The 18,485-nt window shown below is 34.6% G+C and overlaps 1 protein-coding gene across 1 annotated transcript in view; it reads right to left on the reverse strand.

The window, feature by feature from the left end:
• LOC123660789 (echinoderm microtubule-associated protein-like 2) overlaps positions 1-16,775 on the reverse strand; it is a 62,984-nt gene extending 46,209 nt beyond the window's left edge. Inside the window, exon 1 of the mRNA XM_045595826.1 lies at positions 16,683-16,775. Within this exon, the coding sequence (XP_045451782.1) occupies positions 16,683-16,749 (67 nt within the window). The 5' untranslated portion in view covers positions 16,750-16,775. The remainder of the gene's footprint in view (positions 1-16,682) is intronic.
• Positions 16,776-18,485: the final 1,710 nt, after the last annotated feature.

The raw sequence follows: 18,485 nt of genomic DNA on the forward strand, positions 1-18,485 counted from the left end.
TGAGTACATAATGTACAGAGCGAATTTGTATTGACGTCTGTGTTTACAAGAGTTTGTATATCACGTATTATCTATTCTAGGTTTATATTTTATTTATTTAAATGAATTTAATTTTGCGACTAGAAAAGGCAAGCAAGTAAATTAATATATAAACAATAAGTAATAAATATATCACGCTTTAGCCTGTAATATCCCACTACTAGGCATAGGCCTCTTTCGCCATGTAGGAGAAGGATCAGAACTTAATCCACCACGCTGCTCTAATGCGGGTTGGCGGATATATTCCGCCGTTTGAGTTGAGAGCCGTTGGAGTGGAGACCGCGTCTTGGCCAACGCAGTGTGGGATGACGCCCGGCCCGTTGGACCGACGATCTACGTAAGATTGCCGGTGTAGGCTGGATGAGGATTGCGGAAGACCGGGATGTCTGGCGCGAACTTGGAGAGGCCTATGTCCAGCAGTGGACTGCCATAGGCTGAAGTGGTGATGAAATGGTAAGGAATTCACTGGTCCAATTTAAAATAATAAATATATCAGTTCAGCCTGTTCCAGTCCACTGATTAACATAGGCCTCCTCAAGTTCGCGCCAGACAACTGTTTTCCGGAATCCTCATACAGCCGCCACCGGCGATCTTGTGTAGATCGTCGGTCCAGCGCGGAGGAATATAAGTGAATATAACTTATTACTATTTAAATATATGTTTTGATCTAGGATTATTAAAAGAAAACTTTAGGCTACGAAACAGCATGCTTTGACTTATATGGAAGAACAGAACCAAGTGACGATTATGACGAGGCTCGAACTCATAACTGCTAGTTGCTATGTCCACTGCGTCCTCAAACTAATCAGTCATTTATAGAAAAAAAAAAAATTAAATACAAAAAATACATAAATATCTAAATCTGTAAAACGTGCACTTGACTAATTTATAATCTCATTATACGTGTAAATAACACAAATTTTACATACAAATAGAAGCAAAAAAAATGCTTTTATTTCTAACCTTGCATCTAAAAGCAGACAATTAAAGCAAATAAAGCGAGTAAGTAAAGCGAAGTGATCTACTTAGAGACGAAATAACTTAGACTTCACACAAATATTCGCGTATGACCTCAAATGTCTCTGTATACGTTACCGCAAATTCAGGTCAAATTAGAATGACCATTATACATTGTTTTAGTTTACACAATTTTGCTGAAATGTGTTTAAGTAGTTGTGTTTTTCATTTTTAAATTATTGCTAGTAGTGGCTGAAGTGTCTTGCGGCGTACTCTAAAGGCTTATATTCAGCAATGGACCGTAAATGGCTGATAATGATGATGTGTGCTTTTAAACTACAATACACTTAGACCTGTACAATACAAATATTCTTTCTTTGAATAATATAAAATATATTAATATGTGTAGAAGCGCGGTCAGCGGTCTTATCGATAAAAGAGCGATCTCTTCTAGACATAATTCACTGAACTCGATGCACCCGAATACTTTAAAACAAAATTCTAGTCTTAATTACTAGTTTTAGTTACCGATTTCAGTAATTGTTGATAAAGTTTGAAATAATTATTATATCTGACATAAAACAGTCTCAAATAGACAAAAGATTGATATAGTTTTCATTTTCACAATTACTTGCACTTTATTTGACTGATTAAAATTAATATGACATATATTATTTACAGATAAACAGGGCCTATTTTATCTCCCATTGATAAAGTCTCTGTTAAAGTCCTTGTCAAAAATGTGATTCTAAATATATACAAATATTGAGTAAGTATAGGATAATAGTGTTTTAAATTACACAGTACACAACACTAAATAATATGACAAGAATTGTATTTGCTCGCAAAATAAAAAATAAAACAACTTCAATTAAATCGACAAGTACCTAATACAACGTAAGCAGGTAGACGAAAAAATAGTTAAGTCAAAAATTACTCGTCAGATCTCAAATAAATGTAATATTTAATAAAACACTTTTTTCGGATTTTATCGCGGTTTATTGCGGGAGGACCTCCCGTGACCATGGTTGCTGTAAAGTATCCGAAACGTCGGGAATCAAAAGTTAACAATAAACCGCGATAAAATCCGAAAAAAGTGTTTTATTAAATGAGTAAAATTCGCGTAAACATCAGAAAACAATAAATGTAATATCTCGATTAAATTTAAATGGCACCACAAAACAAGCATTAGCTTTCGATTAAGTAGTATTGTTTGATATATGTATATATCAATGAGATATAAATGGGACCACATGACAAGAACCACCATTTCGATTTTAAAAAAAATCATCTATATACAATCAAAAGTTGTAAGGTAACATTATAATACAGTAGAATTGAGAACTTCCTTTTTTGAAATCGATTAAAAATCAATGAGGTTGTTTACCTCAACACTGGCTTTACGCCAGCATCGGATTTCATACTTGTATCTCAATATATTTTTGCTACATATTTTGTTATTCAAACAAAATTTTCCTATCAATATATTCTATAATTCAAATAACATTTTAATCGATACATTAAAATCGATTGTCGATAAACATTACAACACTATGCAAATTAAATTACGTCCTATCGATCACACTTGCCAATAGCCCGTGTTGTTATTTACGGTAAATGCACTTCACACCGGCGTATAAATTGATATGCATTTAGTTACTAAGGTAACATGAACCCCAAAATCAGTTGCCCTGACAACATAACCTCAAATTATAATATTACTATTATACATATATCACAATCACGATTATCACAAACACAGGCACATAAGAACACTTTGGTGTTAAGAAAATAATAGGAAATAGACAAGCACGTTTCAGGTTTACCGGCAGACGTAGCTTCACTAACTAAATTATCAATTGGGAGCGCACAGCTGATTAAACGTTATAACGATACAGTTCTCAAAACTTGTAGCTTTTCAAAGAGCAGCCTTAATGACTAGGAAATAAGGTAAAGGTTTGAATAGGTGGCAATATATAGAACCTTGTGATTTTAGGTGGAATAGGGTAAAACGCATGCGTGTTACGATGCAATGGGGACTGGATGGCAACAATTTCGCATTGGGAAAAAGTTCTTTATCTGCAGGTTTTAAGGTTACAATCTTTTGGTAAATATGAAACGCGCATGCGTGGTAATGTTTTTAAATACACATTTGACATTTATTTTTAGTAAATTAAGGATTTGATTTGACTCGTTTGGAATAAATGATCAAGTTTTCTGTTAATAATTTATAGATTAGACGGTTGATAAATGATCACGGATATCAAGCGATTCAAATGTCGAAAAGGTTAAATCGTTATTAAATATTAAATAAAAATCTTACGCTAATGTGCCTGCTCATTTAGGTTTGGATTGTGTTTTAGTTAAACGAGGTCTAAAGGTGGTACCTGAATCTCTGCGTTCATATCAAACTGTAGAGCAGCGGTCGGCAAGCTTTTGGCAGGCAAGAGCTAAGGTGGCAAAATAAACTAAAGGCACGTGTGATATTAACCCTAGATTCCACCTGATAACTACGTATGATTGGTCATATCCCATAGAAAAAATGAAAATGATATTAAAATTGTTAAAACATACGGAATTTAATTCGTATCGTAGTACCTACTTCATCACATCATCATCATCACAGCAGCCTTTCGCAGTTCACTACTGGATATAGGCCTCCACAAGTTCACGCCAAAAATGGCGTGTACTCATGTGTGTTGCCCATAGGCACCACGCTGGGCAGGCGGGTTGGTGACCGACCGAGTACCTATACTTACATTATATGTTTGGGAATTTTAGCTAGAAAAATATCCACCGAAATAAACATTCACGAGCCGTTAGTAAGACGTCGGCGGTGCTCGTCGGCTACAGCGCGTGTTGTCGACCACTGCTGTTCAGTAATATTAAAAAGTGATTTGTATGCCATTAAATATATTTATGTATTTTTTTCTAAAGTTACATCTTCTACAACTAGGTCATCTCTAAAGCGGTTACTGACAATCATTGTTGAACTTTAGCTATCGTTACATCCGACTTGTTATTTAATATTTTGTGTCGATCTCGATTTCTTTAATGTAATTTGTATCAATTTTTTTTTCAATTTCAAGTTTTATATTCACGAAAACGCACCAGGAATTAGACGCAATACACAATTACAAAAGTATGAAGTTTGTACGTATCGTTCTCGTAATTACCGGTCGGTTGGCAATTTGAAACGGACGGTGACGATGTACTTTGGTAAAGGACCAGACCAATGATAGTTATAAACCTGGACAAGGTTATAAGGACGTTCTTTTTAACAGATCCCAATTTAGGGCCTCTGATAACAATAGCGTCCATGGGTGTGTTCCACGGTAGGATACACATGAAGGAGCTACTGTCCTTGATGAGTAATGTGATTTATAACTAAATCGTATTCAAGATAGCCTAAATATCGAAACAGTCTTTTACACAGCTTGCCAGCGGACCCTCAGGAAGATCATCAAATACGAGTTTACGTTACACTGTCTACAACGTACAAACCGGGTTCATATGGAAATTAAAAAAAAAACTTATTTTGTTGAATTCTGCTAGCCTTGGTCAAGTTAGTCAGTCATCTGTACACATTAAGATATAGGTATTCGTGAAACACGAGTCGGTTATGTAACTAATGGCGCAATTAGAGTAACTTTTAGCTTCTATAAACTTTGTTGTCTGATGTTATATTGTATATTTCTTAGAAAAATCGCGTCCTTTATTTCTTCTATTATGCATTCATTTTTTGAATATGACTATCGGGAATTAGTCACTATCACTTCATCCTTTTACATTCCACTGCTGGACGTCCTCGACAAGTTCGTGCCAAAAATGGCGTTGAAGTAATGTGTTGCCCATAGTCATCACGCTGGGCAGGCGGGTTGCTGACCACAGGGCTGGCTTTGTCGCACCGAAGACGCTGCTGCCCGTCTCCGGCCTGTGTATTTCAAAGCTAGCAGTTGGAAGGTTATCCATCGGTCGGCTTTATAAGTTCCAAGGTGGTAGTGGAACTGTGTTATCCCTTAGTCGCCTCATACGACACCTACGGGAAGAGAGGGGGTGGCTATATTTATGGCTTGGAATTAGTCACTTTCAGTAAACTATTAATTCAATTTTATAATCAAGTTATCAATATGAACTTATTGTGATTTCATTTTAGACACAACTGTAAAATTTTAAAATAAATCATTATGGCAAATCGAATCAAAACATTTAAAAAGAGATGATTAAAAACAAAATATTTAATATTCACTCAGTAGACTGTCCTTCAGTAATCCAACTAAGAATCTATTTTAGGTAATATACGACAGACATATTTCTACAGGTTTCTTAAATAAAAGAACTTGTAAGTCATAAATATCGATAGGTACGTATAAATATAGCACCAAAAATTAAACCCACAACAATGGAACGCAGCGTGTCTGACAATCGTGCCAACTGTCCATTTGTCGAGGAAAAAGGATTATCTCCTAAAACAGTCTTAAAACAGCAAAACGCGCCAAGGTCAGTTGAGACCTCTATGGCAAATAAAACGAATAAGGTCAGCAAGGTGATGTAATACTGACAGATGTCAATCGAACGTACGTTCGAACGACCTTCATGTTATCTATCTGATAAAGATAAAAGTAATAGATAGTTTTCTTTGTCAGTTTTATCAACTTTCTTTAATATCGATTGCGGAAGATTAGTCTTCACTCTCGTGACTGTGTTGAGTTGGACTTATTTTTGTTAACATATCATGTTTGAAAATAATATACATCGTAATATTTTTAAAAGATTATTTTGAGAGTTTTAAGACTATTAGCTGGCCTGGCTACCTTCGTGCCGCCGTATTTTTTTTCCGGAACATATCGTTTTTTTCTCGAATTTTCATTTATACAAGCATTTTCCGGACCATACCGAAAATAAACAAAATAAAAATCAAATTTTGTGCAGTCGATTGTAACTTACTTATGCCACATACATTTCAGCGATTCCAGCTTTTTTTTACAATAAAAACTTTAACAAAAAAATAATTAGTCATGATGTACAAATAATCGATATTTTAATATAGTCATGAAAAAAATAAAATACAAAAATAAACGATTAGTTATTTCAAGTAGACGCAGATGAATTTTTTGCCTTTGCCGTTGTTTTATCAACAATCACGAGAGCTAATTAAAATGAATGCGGCGTTTGCTTTACAAGTCAATTAATTGCTTATCTTAATGGGATAGTAGGTTAGCATTAGCAATGATAATAAGTATTTGAGAAGCGGAATAGGGTTAACCGTAAAATGTTATTTAAAAAAAAGAATCAACTAATGAAAGCATGAAACTTGAATATACAGCGCCAATAAACTGCCGTCCTTCATATCTATTTAACTGCAATATCAGAATCGATATACTAGCCCGTTGGCGTAGTTTGTAGTGACCCTGCTTTCTGCTCCGAGGGTTGTGGGTTCGATTCCCACCCCGAGTCTGGGTGTAATATTAATATTTATTTATATACTTATATACCTATGTATTAAGTATAAGTATGTTTATCGAAAAAAATATTAATGCATACCAGTCGGCTGTTACCTATAAACGCAAGGATTAATTTGCTTATTTTAGGAACAGACGACCGTGTGTATTGTGTAGATATTAAATAAATTAAAAAAATAAAAAATAACTAGCCTAAAAATGCTACTTATTTACCCCCATTTTTTTTGTTGATCCAGAGGAAATCCTTAGCGGATGCCTCCAACCCGGGGGAGCTGGAGTGTATGTCCGATTCGCACGGACTAAAACCTCTGGGGTGTTCCTTCGCTCGCCTGGGGTGGGATCACGGGGACGCTAAGCACTTCCGCGATCCTACTTATTTACCCTAACGCTTTAGTAAAAATAATAAAATTAAATATATATTATTATAAAATTACCGTCGTGTGTACGTGTCGTGTCAATGACCGAGTCACCTGAGTTTTATAGTTTAGCCGGCAATTTATAACCCGTCTATACAATTTATTTTTCAAATGTGTCGATTTTAAAGTTATTTAGTATATAATTTCGGCTATGGTATATCTATATGGCTCTAAACGGAAGGACGCCAGTTTAATTAAACGTATATTTGGATCAAAATTATGATTTGTGTTATTTAAAAATCGAATCTAAAAAACGAATCTCTGAAATATGTTAAGTAGTTTCCGCATAATTGCACTTTACAAATTACATGATGTGTTTTTTTTGTTCGTTTTTGTATTTTTATAAGATTTGTGTAAAAGCAAAATTTAAAAAAAAGCCGCTCATTCTCAAAAAAAAAAATGGCTACGAAGCCACCAGAATACAACAAGGATACAACTAAAAAAATTAATTATTAAAATGTACGATTTTGCCAACAGGTTTAATTATATTTCCATCTTTTAAGGACGATGTTTTTCACCTTCAAATTCAAGTTTTTGCTTGCTTTATTTGATTTTGTACAGCCAAGTGCTTTATAAATATTTATAATGATTTTGATTATTTGAATTAATGAAAAAGTCAGTTTTAAGAATTGTGAATGTTAAACGAAATCGTAAAATTTTCGTATTTGGTATTTGTTGACATAATCGTTTTTATATTAATCACAAATTATTTATTAATAGACAAAATATGATGGAATATACAAGACGGTAATAAGTAATTAGGATTTTCCTATGGCATCATCGCTAGATATTTATTTGTGATTTTTTAAGACTATTTATTGAATGAATACGAAATATCAAATAGAGATTTTTTAAACAAAAATACGGAAAGTAAAATATTTATATTAAATATTTTATTCTTAATTAATACATATAAATGCTTACATTACTAAAAAGGATATGAGAAACATTTTGTAAAGACAAGTATCAAATTATTATCATCATCATCATCATTTCAGCCTATTGCAGTCCACTGCTGGACACAGACCTCCACAAGTTCTAGCCAAAAATGGCGTGAACTCATGTGTGTTGCCCATAGTCACCAAGCTGGGCAGAAAAAAGAAGCTGCCCGGCCTGATTTCGTTGATGGTAAGAATATTTTTTTTAGTATTAAAACCTGCCGTGGGCCTTAAGGAACATACAAAAAAATAAATTAGCCGAATTGATCAAGTCATTCCCGAGTTATGCGCTTAACAACATTCATTTTTATTTATATTGATGTTACAGGCTGTCAAAACAATCAAAGTTACAGGTTTGGAACAATGTTGCAGCGATCATAAACGTAGGGGAAATAACGCGAGTCTTCTAGTTAGTCAAGCCTACTGATCATTGTGACTTACAAATCTGAATTATCATAGATAACAAACTAGTTACTTCATGTTTTATGGTTTACACAGTAACGAAAGAATAGATCACGTTTCGTCATCATGGCGTCACTCATGTGGGGCATGATTCTGGTGTGATAATCGTGTGACCGTGATTTATCAGTGGTAGATCAGTAACTACATAATTATTGTTTCTCAGGTGTATTTATGTGAATTTTAGATAGTTCTGAACACGAAATAACTTGTTTTATAACGAGAATAAAAACATCGTACCTGAACGTAATTATCGATCCTACAAAAATATCCGGGTTTCATCCGGTAATTTAAACTCCTCTTCCGGACCGCCATCGATCGTATAAATTCCGAATGAATGGAAGTCAATAGAAGCCATATTAAGCTTTTGTATATACCTAATGAAAGAATTGTAAAACTATGTTTTTTTAATAAAACTACGTCGGCAAACAAGCGAACGGCTCACCTAATGGTAAGTAATTACCGTGGCCTATAGACGCCTGTAACACCAGAAGCATGGCAAGCGCGTTGGAGACCATATCCCCAATCCCCACCAGGAGCTCTGGTCACCTTAAACACCACATAAACACAAGCATATACACTGCTTGAAAGTAATCATTTTAGGTGTGAACTACTAAGGTAAAGGTACTTCCCCAGTCGGGCTGCTCCAGATTTTGAGAAGGAGATTTCCTGCAGTGGTGCCCAACCCGCTACAGTTGTTTGTTGTTGTTTACAGCTATTTTCATTTTCTATTCGCCAAATTTACATCTATACATTATTGACCATGGATATTTTACATTTTATATATTTCTCATTTTTACTGTAACTGTGTTTTACTACCTCAACTCAACTTTGTCTACCTTAACTGTGTAATTTAAATAATGTAAAATCCGAAAATGACTTTTATTTGGATGCTCTGCATTGATTTAAGAAACATATAATGTAGCTGTGGATTTTTGTACAAATAAATAAATAAATGAATTTGCTAATTCACTCCCAAAGTATATTGATACACTTTCATTATGTATACGATAAAAAAATGTTGATATAAAAATTATAAAGTTAATTTTATTAACTTCATCAGCGTTACTGTTTCGCACGCCCCCCCCCCCCCCCGTCATTTTCACCTCAAGGACCTCCATAGCGTTTCTCAAGGAGCAAATTTCAAGACTGTCAGTCCGTGATCACAGCAATAATAAACATCAAAAACAAAATTACCAGATACAAATCTCGTAAATAACACGTTTGACATATAAATTGAACATATTCTTGAACGTCGACACGATGTTAAATGTAAATAAGAAATAGAAGGAGATACGAACTTCATTAAATTTAATTAATGAAAATTATTTGAGATTTATTTTAGTAGAATAGAAAAATAATCACGGAAGGGTTTACTAAAATTTCTGGTCAGGCTATATTAAATTCAAAATTGGAAATTTTATTTTGATTTAAAAATGCACCTACGGGTTTAAACTGACGTGACTGTTCGGCTCACCTCTGAAAGTAGTAACAAACCTTGAGTAACCTATGAATGAACATATCAAGATAAATACCATTTTTACGTCGTCAATTCTTATCTATATAAATAAAAATGAATGTGGCTAAGTGCATAACTCGAGAATGGCTCGACTAATTCGGGTTATTAATTTTTTGGTATCTTTCATAATAAGGGCCAAGGAAGGTTTTAATACAAAAAAAATTAACTTTTGAAAGAACGAAGTCTGTCCGGGCAGCTAGTTAATAATATATGTCATTCAGGACTAGAATTCTAGAAATAACTCTATTGGCAATTGCGACGTCTTGATGTGAGTGTCTTGCAGTGTTGCTCAATGAATTGGTCCGCCTACGTGTTCGGAGTAGCGCAAACAAATGCGTCCATGTCGGTTACTGGAGTTAGGTGTCTTAACTTCTTAAGTTGCAAAACTAATTGTATTTAAAAGAATATCATTTTTTATTAAGTTACGGAAATATTTCACAATTTTACAATACTCATAAAATTATATATATTTGTGGAATATTTCTCGTTTTAAAGTCTATTCGTAACTTATGTGCAGAATAAATGTTATCCACAACTTTTAACCGGCGCTCCAAATTTATTTATATAAACAACACAATTTGATCGGTGCCTATTCTATTGCTCTACAGTCTATAGTCTGCAGTGGTCACCTTTCAATCGATCATTGTTAGTCTCGCATTGTAGCAGGTTACGGTTATGTAACACAAGGTTGATCATAAGAGAGATTGATATTTTTGTAATGTAATAATTTAATATTACTACAGATCTGATATAGGGGCGTTTCATTTTCATTAGTATTCTTAGTATGATCGTAATTACACAAGATTAATTTCATAATTTACATCTAATATATAAAATTCTCGTGTCGCGGTGTTTGTAGTTAAACTCCTCCGAAACGGCTTGAACGATTCTCATGAAATTTTGTGTGTATATTGGGTAGATCTGAGAATCGAACAACATCTATTTTTCATCCCCCTAAGTTATAGGGAGGAGGGAGGGAGGGATTAAGTGGGTTGATAACATATATGGCAAAACAACGTTCGCGGGGTCAGCTAGTAATAATATAATAATTTATTTTTTCCTTTAAACCATAAAAGGGTCCAAGAGAGATCAAAGCCGTTCATTCCAGGGTTTTCTATATTTGTGAAAACTTCGACTAAGAATGTTGTCGAAATAAAAGGTAACGAGAAGCATATTATGGCTAGACAATTACGAGAAGAAACTTGAGCTAATTCTAGTCAACGGACATGATAATAAATCAAAAACAATTAGTACCTTCTGAGCTATGTGTTGTATTAATAAGTTTTCCAGAAAGATCTATAAGTTGTATTTTGATCTACGCTCGCGTCATGACTCCGGCGCCATGTTGGCATCATAGCGGACCAGGGTCACTAATCATCATAATACCTTGTGACAATAGTACGGGTTTACAGAGTTACGTCTTATCAGTATAATAGATGTTAATATTTTTATTTTATAACTATATTTATTATATACTTTATTGCACTAAAAAAATATATATAGAAAATTATATGTATGGTTAATGGCAATAGTGGACTTATCCCTAGAAGAGATCTCTTCCAGTCAACCAATACTCATGAGTGTCATATATAGCGGGGAAGACAGTGCAAGAAATAGAAAGCGAGTGCGGGAAACAGTGTACGAATTAGCTAAATAATTTAAATATATACTTGATGGATTTATGGCGATATACTAGCTGTAAATTAGTTAAATTTTTAATACTGAAATGTGCTAGGTTGCGTGTTATTACGTGTATGTCAACCGTTATATACAGTCGTGATGAGTTTTATTGTCCAAAACCAGCCTTATTATGACATTGTATTATGTCGTAAACCTATTTAGAGGGAAAAAATTATAATATATTTTTAACCGATTTCAAAAAAGGAGCAGGTTCTCAATTCGACTGTATTTTTTATGTATGATACGATGATTTTTTGTTGAATCGAATGGTTTTGCTTGTCATGTGGTTTCATTTTAATTTAATCATGATATGACAAGTTTTTTTTTTTGAGTTAACTCTGATAATGCGTTTTCACTTGACTATTTTTTCGATCTACGTTGAATCGAATATTCGTTGAATCGATGTAATTGACTTCGTTTGCAAGCAAACACAATTATATACACATATTCTTTCATTAGAAGTAAAACTACGCATTAATTTACATATATGTATGAGCAAAGTGGTAAACATGAACGCGGGTGACACCGCGCATTTCATCTAGCTTTTTATAACAAAATCCAGTCAAAGGAAGCCAGTTAGCCGAGCGTGACTCGTTCCCGCGTACAAAGCACAGGAAGTCATTAGCCGGAAGAGAGGTGTGTCCATTACATACAGCTCAGTATATAAGGGTAATATGTCAGAGTATCTTAATTACTTTGTTATTTGTTTACTTATGCACCGTGATTTGCAATTTTCAATTTGATAAAATTAAGATTAGATTAAGAGCCTGCTTCACCGGTTGCTGATAAAGCTATCAGTTCTATAACGGTATCCTACAGATAAACATTTTTAATGTTTTTTTTTTCGCCGTCAAATTTCAATTTGTTTGACAATTATTTTATTGGCAATTTGTTTTGACGAGTTGACTTGAAGAGCTTAATTCAAGGGGTCAATAGGAACATGTTCTAATTGACTACGTTTTGATTGGTCAAGGGCGTAGGTCACGCAGCTTGAATGGCAAAAACGCGTTACTGTTTTCTTAATACAGAGTTCGTTACATGTTTTACTCATTGATCGACCATTTGGTAATGTGGTAACAGAACTGTAGTTTGATACCTGCTTGCATAAGTTTATAAATAAATAAATAAACCCTTCATACACAACGGCCTCCAGTACGATTTTCACCTGTGTGAAACACATAATACACAAGCACAAATGCCCAGACCACAAAAAACATATAATATATATATGGCCAATAAAATGTGTGTCCTGTGCGGGGATCGAACTCGCGACCGCCAGCGCAACAGCCAGTGCTGTGACCACTGTGCCAACTCATCGTCAGCTATATTTTTATTTATTTAAAACAAGTTTTTTATCCTTCTACAACTAGACTTGTATTCATTATATAAAGACTTGCTATGCGCGACCTTTGTTTGACCTCACAAGATATAACATATCCGAGAAAATAAAATACACGTATAAATTCTATTAAAGGATGACATCATTATTTTGACATTGAGAAAAGGAATATATTTAAATCAACAGTTTGTTCCTTATGAGAGGTTGTTTGGTTGGTTTTTTTCGCAAATTTGCTTGATAAGTACGTATCTTTTTTAATTTTTTTGGTTCAATTCCATACTTCGGATGTAAAATAGTCGATCCCGGATGTTATTAAAAACAAATGACAGCAATTGTCACTCGTGGTAGGGAAATTATACCACCCGAAGTGAAGCAGAAGCTTTTAGGTCTAATCTTTTTCCACTATGAAGTTGAGGCTATTGCCCACCAGAAAGACGGTTACGGGCTGATTCGGTTCAGACCATGGTTCAAATGTCATGTAGTGGATAATAAAAAGTAGCTTCCAATAGCAATATTCTCCATAGTTAGAAAGACCATGGCTAAAATGTTATTAAAATGAATCGCTGTGTGTTAGCGATAAAAAGTTAATTTTGCATTTGTATGAATAAAGTGTATAAATAAATGAAGGACATTTTCTAGCGATGGGAATGGGGATCCAATATGATATATTCGTACAGTACAATGTAATCGTATCGGATAACTACAGACACACAAGCAAAGTCGCAATTACCAACGTCAAGAATGTTTAAACAAAAAAAAATCCAATTATTTGATTGCCAATTTCTTCGCCCATTTTTGAAACGGCACGTTTGACTTGACCTTGGTTGTTGCCATAAACACCTGATAGCTATTGAAACTTTTCACAGCGATCGTGTGCCTACCCGCAGCCGCGGTATGGCCAACTGAGCCTAACCGCAATGGAGAGAAGGCTTTACTAGTTGGTGGAATTAGTCTGTTGCAGAAAAGAACAGCATTTCGGTGCGACAAAGCCAGCCCTGCGGTCACCAACCCGCCTACCCAGCGCGGTGACTATGGGCAAAACACATGAGTTCACGTTATTTTTGGCGTAAACTTGTGGAGGCCTATGTCCAGCTGTGGACTGTATAGGCTGTAATGATGAGAAAAGAACAGTCAGACAACAACAAATTAAATGAAAGTTATAAACAAATTTATAAGAAAAGTCAGCTTTCGTGAATCAATTAAATGAATATATGTAAAACTTTCATTCTTAGAAAAGAAGCTATTAATTAAATAAGTAATAGATAATTCCGTCTTCGCATAAAATTCGCACGACCGGCGCATGTCAATTCCCACGTGTAACATACACTTGCCTTTCACGCCTTCATTGTATTGTAATGAATCGTGTGTCACAACCGAATATATCATAATGGAGAAATTCCGAAGCACGTAGCATACGTGTCAATCTAGTCATATAATATCACTCACTCCCCAGGGTTTGGGTAGAAAGTTAGACATATCTCTGGAGGGCGGAATCATATTATTCCGTCTAATAGGCGATTGTAAACAATACTGGTATCTAAGGGCTGATGTAATTTTTATTGTTTTTAAAGTGAGAAAAGAAAAGTTACTATACAATCGGATAATTCAACATATTAACATCATCACCAACTGATATCGTTAGCATCCACTGACATACTGAAAGTAGCCACTGACCCCCCACACCCCCCTTGATCATCACCTATCACGATCCACAGCAATCAACATTAATTCTTAAAAATTTTCTTCAAATCGTCTGAACATATAGCGGTGTCCTAAAGTATATCCAGAGCCGTCTCAAACTAGGCTGGGGCCCTTGGGCACACAAGAATTTGGGGCCCTTTTGGAAAGTAAAAAAAAGCGAATTATAATAACATTGTTTTTATTGACCATTGATGTAATAGCGTAGTATATATGCCTTGTAAATATCTTCTGATAAAATTACTGATCTGTGAAAAAAGTGTAATGTGTCCGACAAAAATGTTTTGATAATAAATGTGTAAGAGAAATTTTCAGTCCTTCGGGGCCCCTTGAAGATTGGGGGCGCTGGGCACGGGCCCTGTGCTTATGGAGAAGACGGTATTGAGTATATCCTTGCCTGAAATTTTAGTCAGTATTTAAGTTACTGAATATGTATAAAATTCATTTAAAATAAATCCATTCTAGATTTAAGAGGAAACAGTTAGTAGAGAGTAACCAATTGTAATATAATGCTATACAAAGGAAATTTCAACGTTACGAAATATGTTCGCAAAGCTCTTCGGTATTTAGGACAGCGCTGGCTCGAATGTTAATAGGACTTTTACTTGGCGAGCTATGCCAATCTTTATACATATAATTCTCGATTAAGCATTAGTCCTTGAAATGTCATTTCAAGGAGACTGTCAGGTCTGCTGGTGTATTATACGATGCAAATCTATTGTTTTTTCATATTTTATAATACTACACAGTAAAAAATTTGATCATTTTTGTATTGCAAGCTAAAAAAACTAAACTGAACTAAACTGAGAGGCAAATGGCCGAAGTACAATACTCTTATAGATAATTAGACTGGTAGAAATAGTATAACTGTTAATTCTGTAATTAGAGCATCTTTTATCGTTAAATACTAAAGTGATTGGTACGACGTTACAATAATTGTGTTTGCTAGCAATCGAAAAAACAACGACTTTAATTACATCGATAAGTGGACGAAAAAAAAAATAACAAATGCACTAGTCACTCACTACGATTTTCGAGGGTTTCCCTCGATTTCTCTAGGATGCCATCTTCAGATCCAGTTTTATGATATGATCCTGGATATCTCATTTTCGAAAAATAAAGAATTATCAAAATCGGTTCATAAACTTATCTGTGACAATACATAAAAAATATATACGGTCGAATTGAGAAATCTCCTCCTTTTTAAAAGTCGGTTACAAATTACAAACATCATTCTTAATATCAAGTCTTAATAACAAAATAACTTGAAATTTGGAATGAACAGAAATATTTTAATGCACGGCTCGTTTTTATTTGCTTTTTGCACTTCATCTTACAGTCTTACAAAAGGGACAGAAATAGCGAATAAAGTCGTTGGTAAGTTTGTTAGAAATGCATAATGTTACAAAAATACTGCATCATCAACGGCTTGTCATGTAATTTAATGTTTATTGCGGCTTGAGATTCATGTTACTTGAGATAAGGAATGCCATCGCGTAATATAATGAAGCTATCGACACAAACCCTGGGAATGCAGATGAATTTGGATTCTCTTCAAAAATTCTCTCAAAAAGCTTGCAACCATTGATTTAAATTTAAATTTTTACCAAAGAATTAATGTATTGTATTATATTAGGAAGATATTTAACTAGAATTTTGTTACGATTTAAAAAAAAAACTGTCTTTTTTCCCGGGCTATTTTTGGACGTATTCTAAAATGTGAGAAAATTTGTGTAAACCCGGACGTTTGACAGCCCTAGTAAAGATTATTTAATGTACAAACATACAAGGTCATAGTTATTAGCTTTAAATTATGGGAATATGGTAACGATGGAACAAACAATGTCATTTATGGTCTTTGTACAATTACGTAACTTAATGATTTCTACATCTTGATACTTTAAATACAAACGTCAGAAACGTTTACCACTGAACGGCTAACATTAGGATCAGAATACTGTGTAGGAGTCTGGAAGTACTAAGCACAATCCCAGACTACAATACAGATAATATCTTTTGTCTGTACAAACATAAGTCGTGAGAGGGATCGAGTCCTCAACATTTGGTTGGCCAACTTGTTGGCTAGTAGGCTAGCTAGTTTTGTTTAGTTTTGCATACTTTGTTGGTTAGTTGGTATGCCATCGCTTATTAGTGTGGCGTTAAAAAAATACTCACTAGCATGATCATCGTCCAGCAAATTGTGGTACCGATGCTGCTTGTCCGATGCTTCGAGCCTCATCATCACGCCGTGTCAATACTGCATCGCGACAATCTGAGGAAGAGAAGAAATAATAAGTCATTTAAAAACTGTCACACTACATTTACATCCCAGAGCTGTGCATATATGCCTTTACTATTACGGTTTGGATACAGCTATTTCTAAATATTCTCTTAAAGCATATTTTTGCTTAACCCCAAAGCAGGAGATGTATTTTCAAAACTTTAGTAGTCATCTTGGACGCTTCAGTCTGTAATATCCCACTACTGGGCATAGGCCTCTTTCCCCATGTAGGAGAAGGATCAGAGCTTAATCCACCACGCTGCTCCAATGCGGGTTGGCGGATATATTCCTTACTACGAGTGACGATCGCTATCAGGTGTACGTGATAACAACCGGGACCGACGGCTTAACGTGCTCTCCGAGGCACGGTGGGGAGACACACAAGGACTGCACAAACACCCAGACCACGGCTAACACCTGTATGGCCAATACAAATGTTTGTCATGTGCGAGGATCGAACCCGCAACCGCCACCGCACAGGCACAATCCATAGCTGTGACCGTTTCGCCAACACGGTGTCATCTTGGACACGTGTCGAGAATAAAACCTGGAGCGAAAAGTAGGTTCACTAACTGCGCCAAGATGGCAGTCTAAGGTAACTAATTTTTTAAAGTGAATTTCGATAATAATTGATGGATATCAATAATAAGGCAATGTTTATAATAATAAACATTTTTAATATCATATAAAAATACCTAATTTCCTCATGTGTGGGTATTACACAAAAAATAATACAAAACAAGGCATTATTAGCTTAATCTAGTAGTGCTTTTGTGAGTTTTTTTTTACACCTTTTAATTGGTCGAATGAAATTAGTTTCAAGATTTTTACGCTACTGCATTGCGGTATTACCTACATGAAGTTTTAATTTATTTTAGACACTGCTGATTGTTGTTCTTTTTAGCAGATTGCGACGGGTTAAGTTTATCATCTAGGTATTAATGAAAGTCTGTTCTAACGCTCCCCCCATCTACAAAGCAAATAAAATGATTGCGACTTAAATAAAATAAAAAATATATAAAAACAACGATTGATCTAGTAATGATTGATAGTGTACTAGTCAAATATCTAAAGATTTCTCTTTCTGTTTATCTGTCTAGATTCATACATATTTTTAATAGCACAAAAGGTGGTTGTCATCATAAACACCTGAGGACAATGATCATTCTTGATTGGAAAAATTAACGTAATCATCTGTTAAGAAGCATTGCGGATTGACTTCAAATATCATTAAGAAGAATGGGACATTGTTTAGTTTCAGTTTTATCGAAGTAAAATATTAACAGTTATATAAATATTAGACCGGAAGTCAATATAACTTTTTTTAATTCTCTACGTAAAAAAAACCGGAAGTAGCATGTCAGTGTTATATTCTATGAACAACAATGAACTTTCAGCTCATTTACGACAATAACGCATTGTTGTCTGAACGCTGAACTATAAAACGATTTTGAGAGATGAGTTCGCGATCCATATTTTTAATGTATGGCGTACTGTTATTTTTACCGCTTTATTTTGATTGATGTATTGTTCTGGAGTTTTATTTGTAGCCCGTTAATGAAACAATGACTAAAAATATGTCGCTTAGTCGGCTATTACCTAAAACATAGGCATTAACTGGCCTACCTCAGAAACAGATGATCGTTTTTATTTATACAACTAGATCGGTAAACAAGCGTACGGCTCACCTGATGGTA

This window comes from Melitaea cinxia, chromosome 16 (genome assembly GCF_905220565.1).
Source record: "Melitaea cinxia chromosome 16, ilMelCinx1.1, whole genome shotgun sequence".
Taxonomy (NCBI): Eukaryota; Metazoa; Arthropoda; class Insecta; order Lepidoptera; family Nymphalidae; genus Melitaea; species Melitaea cinxia.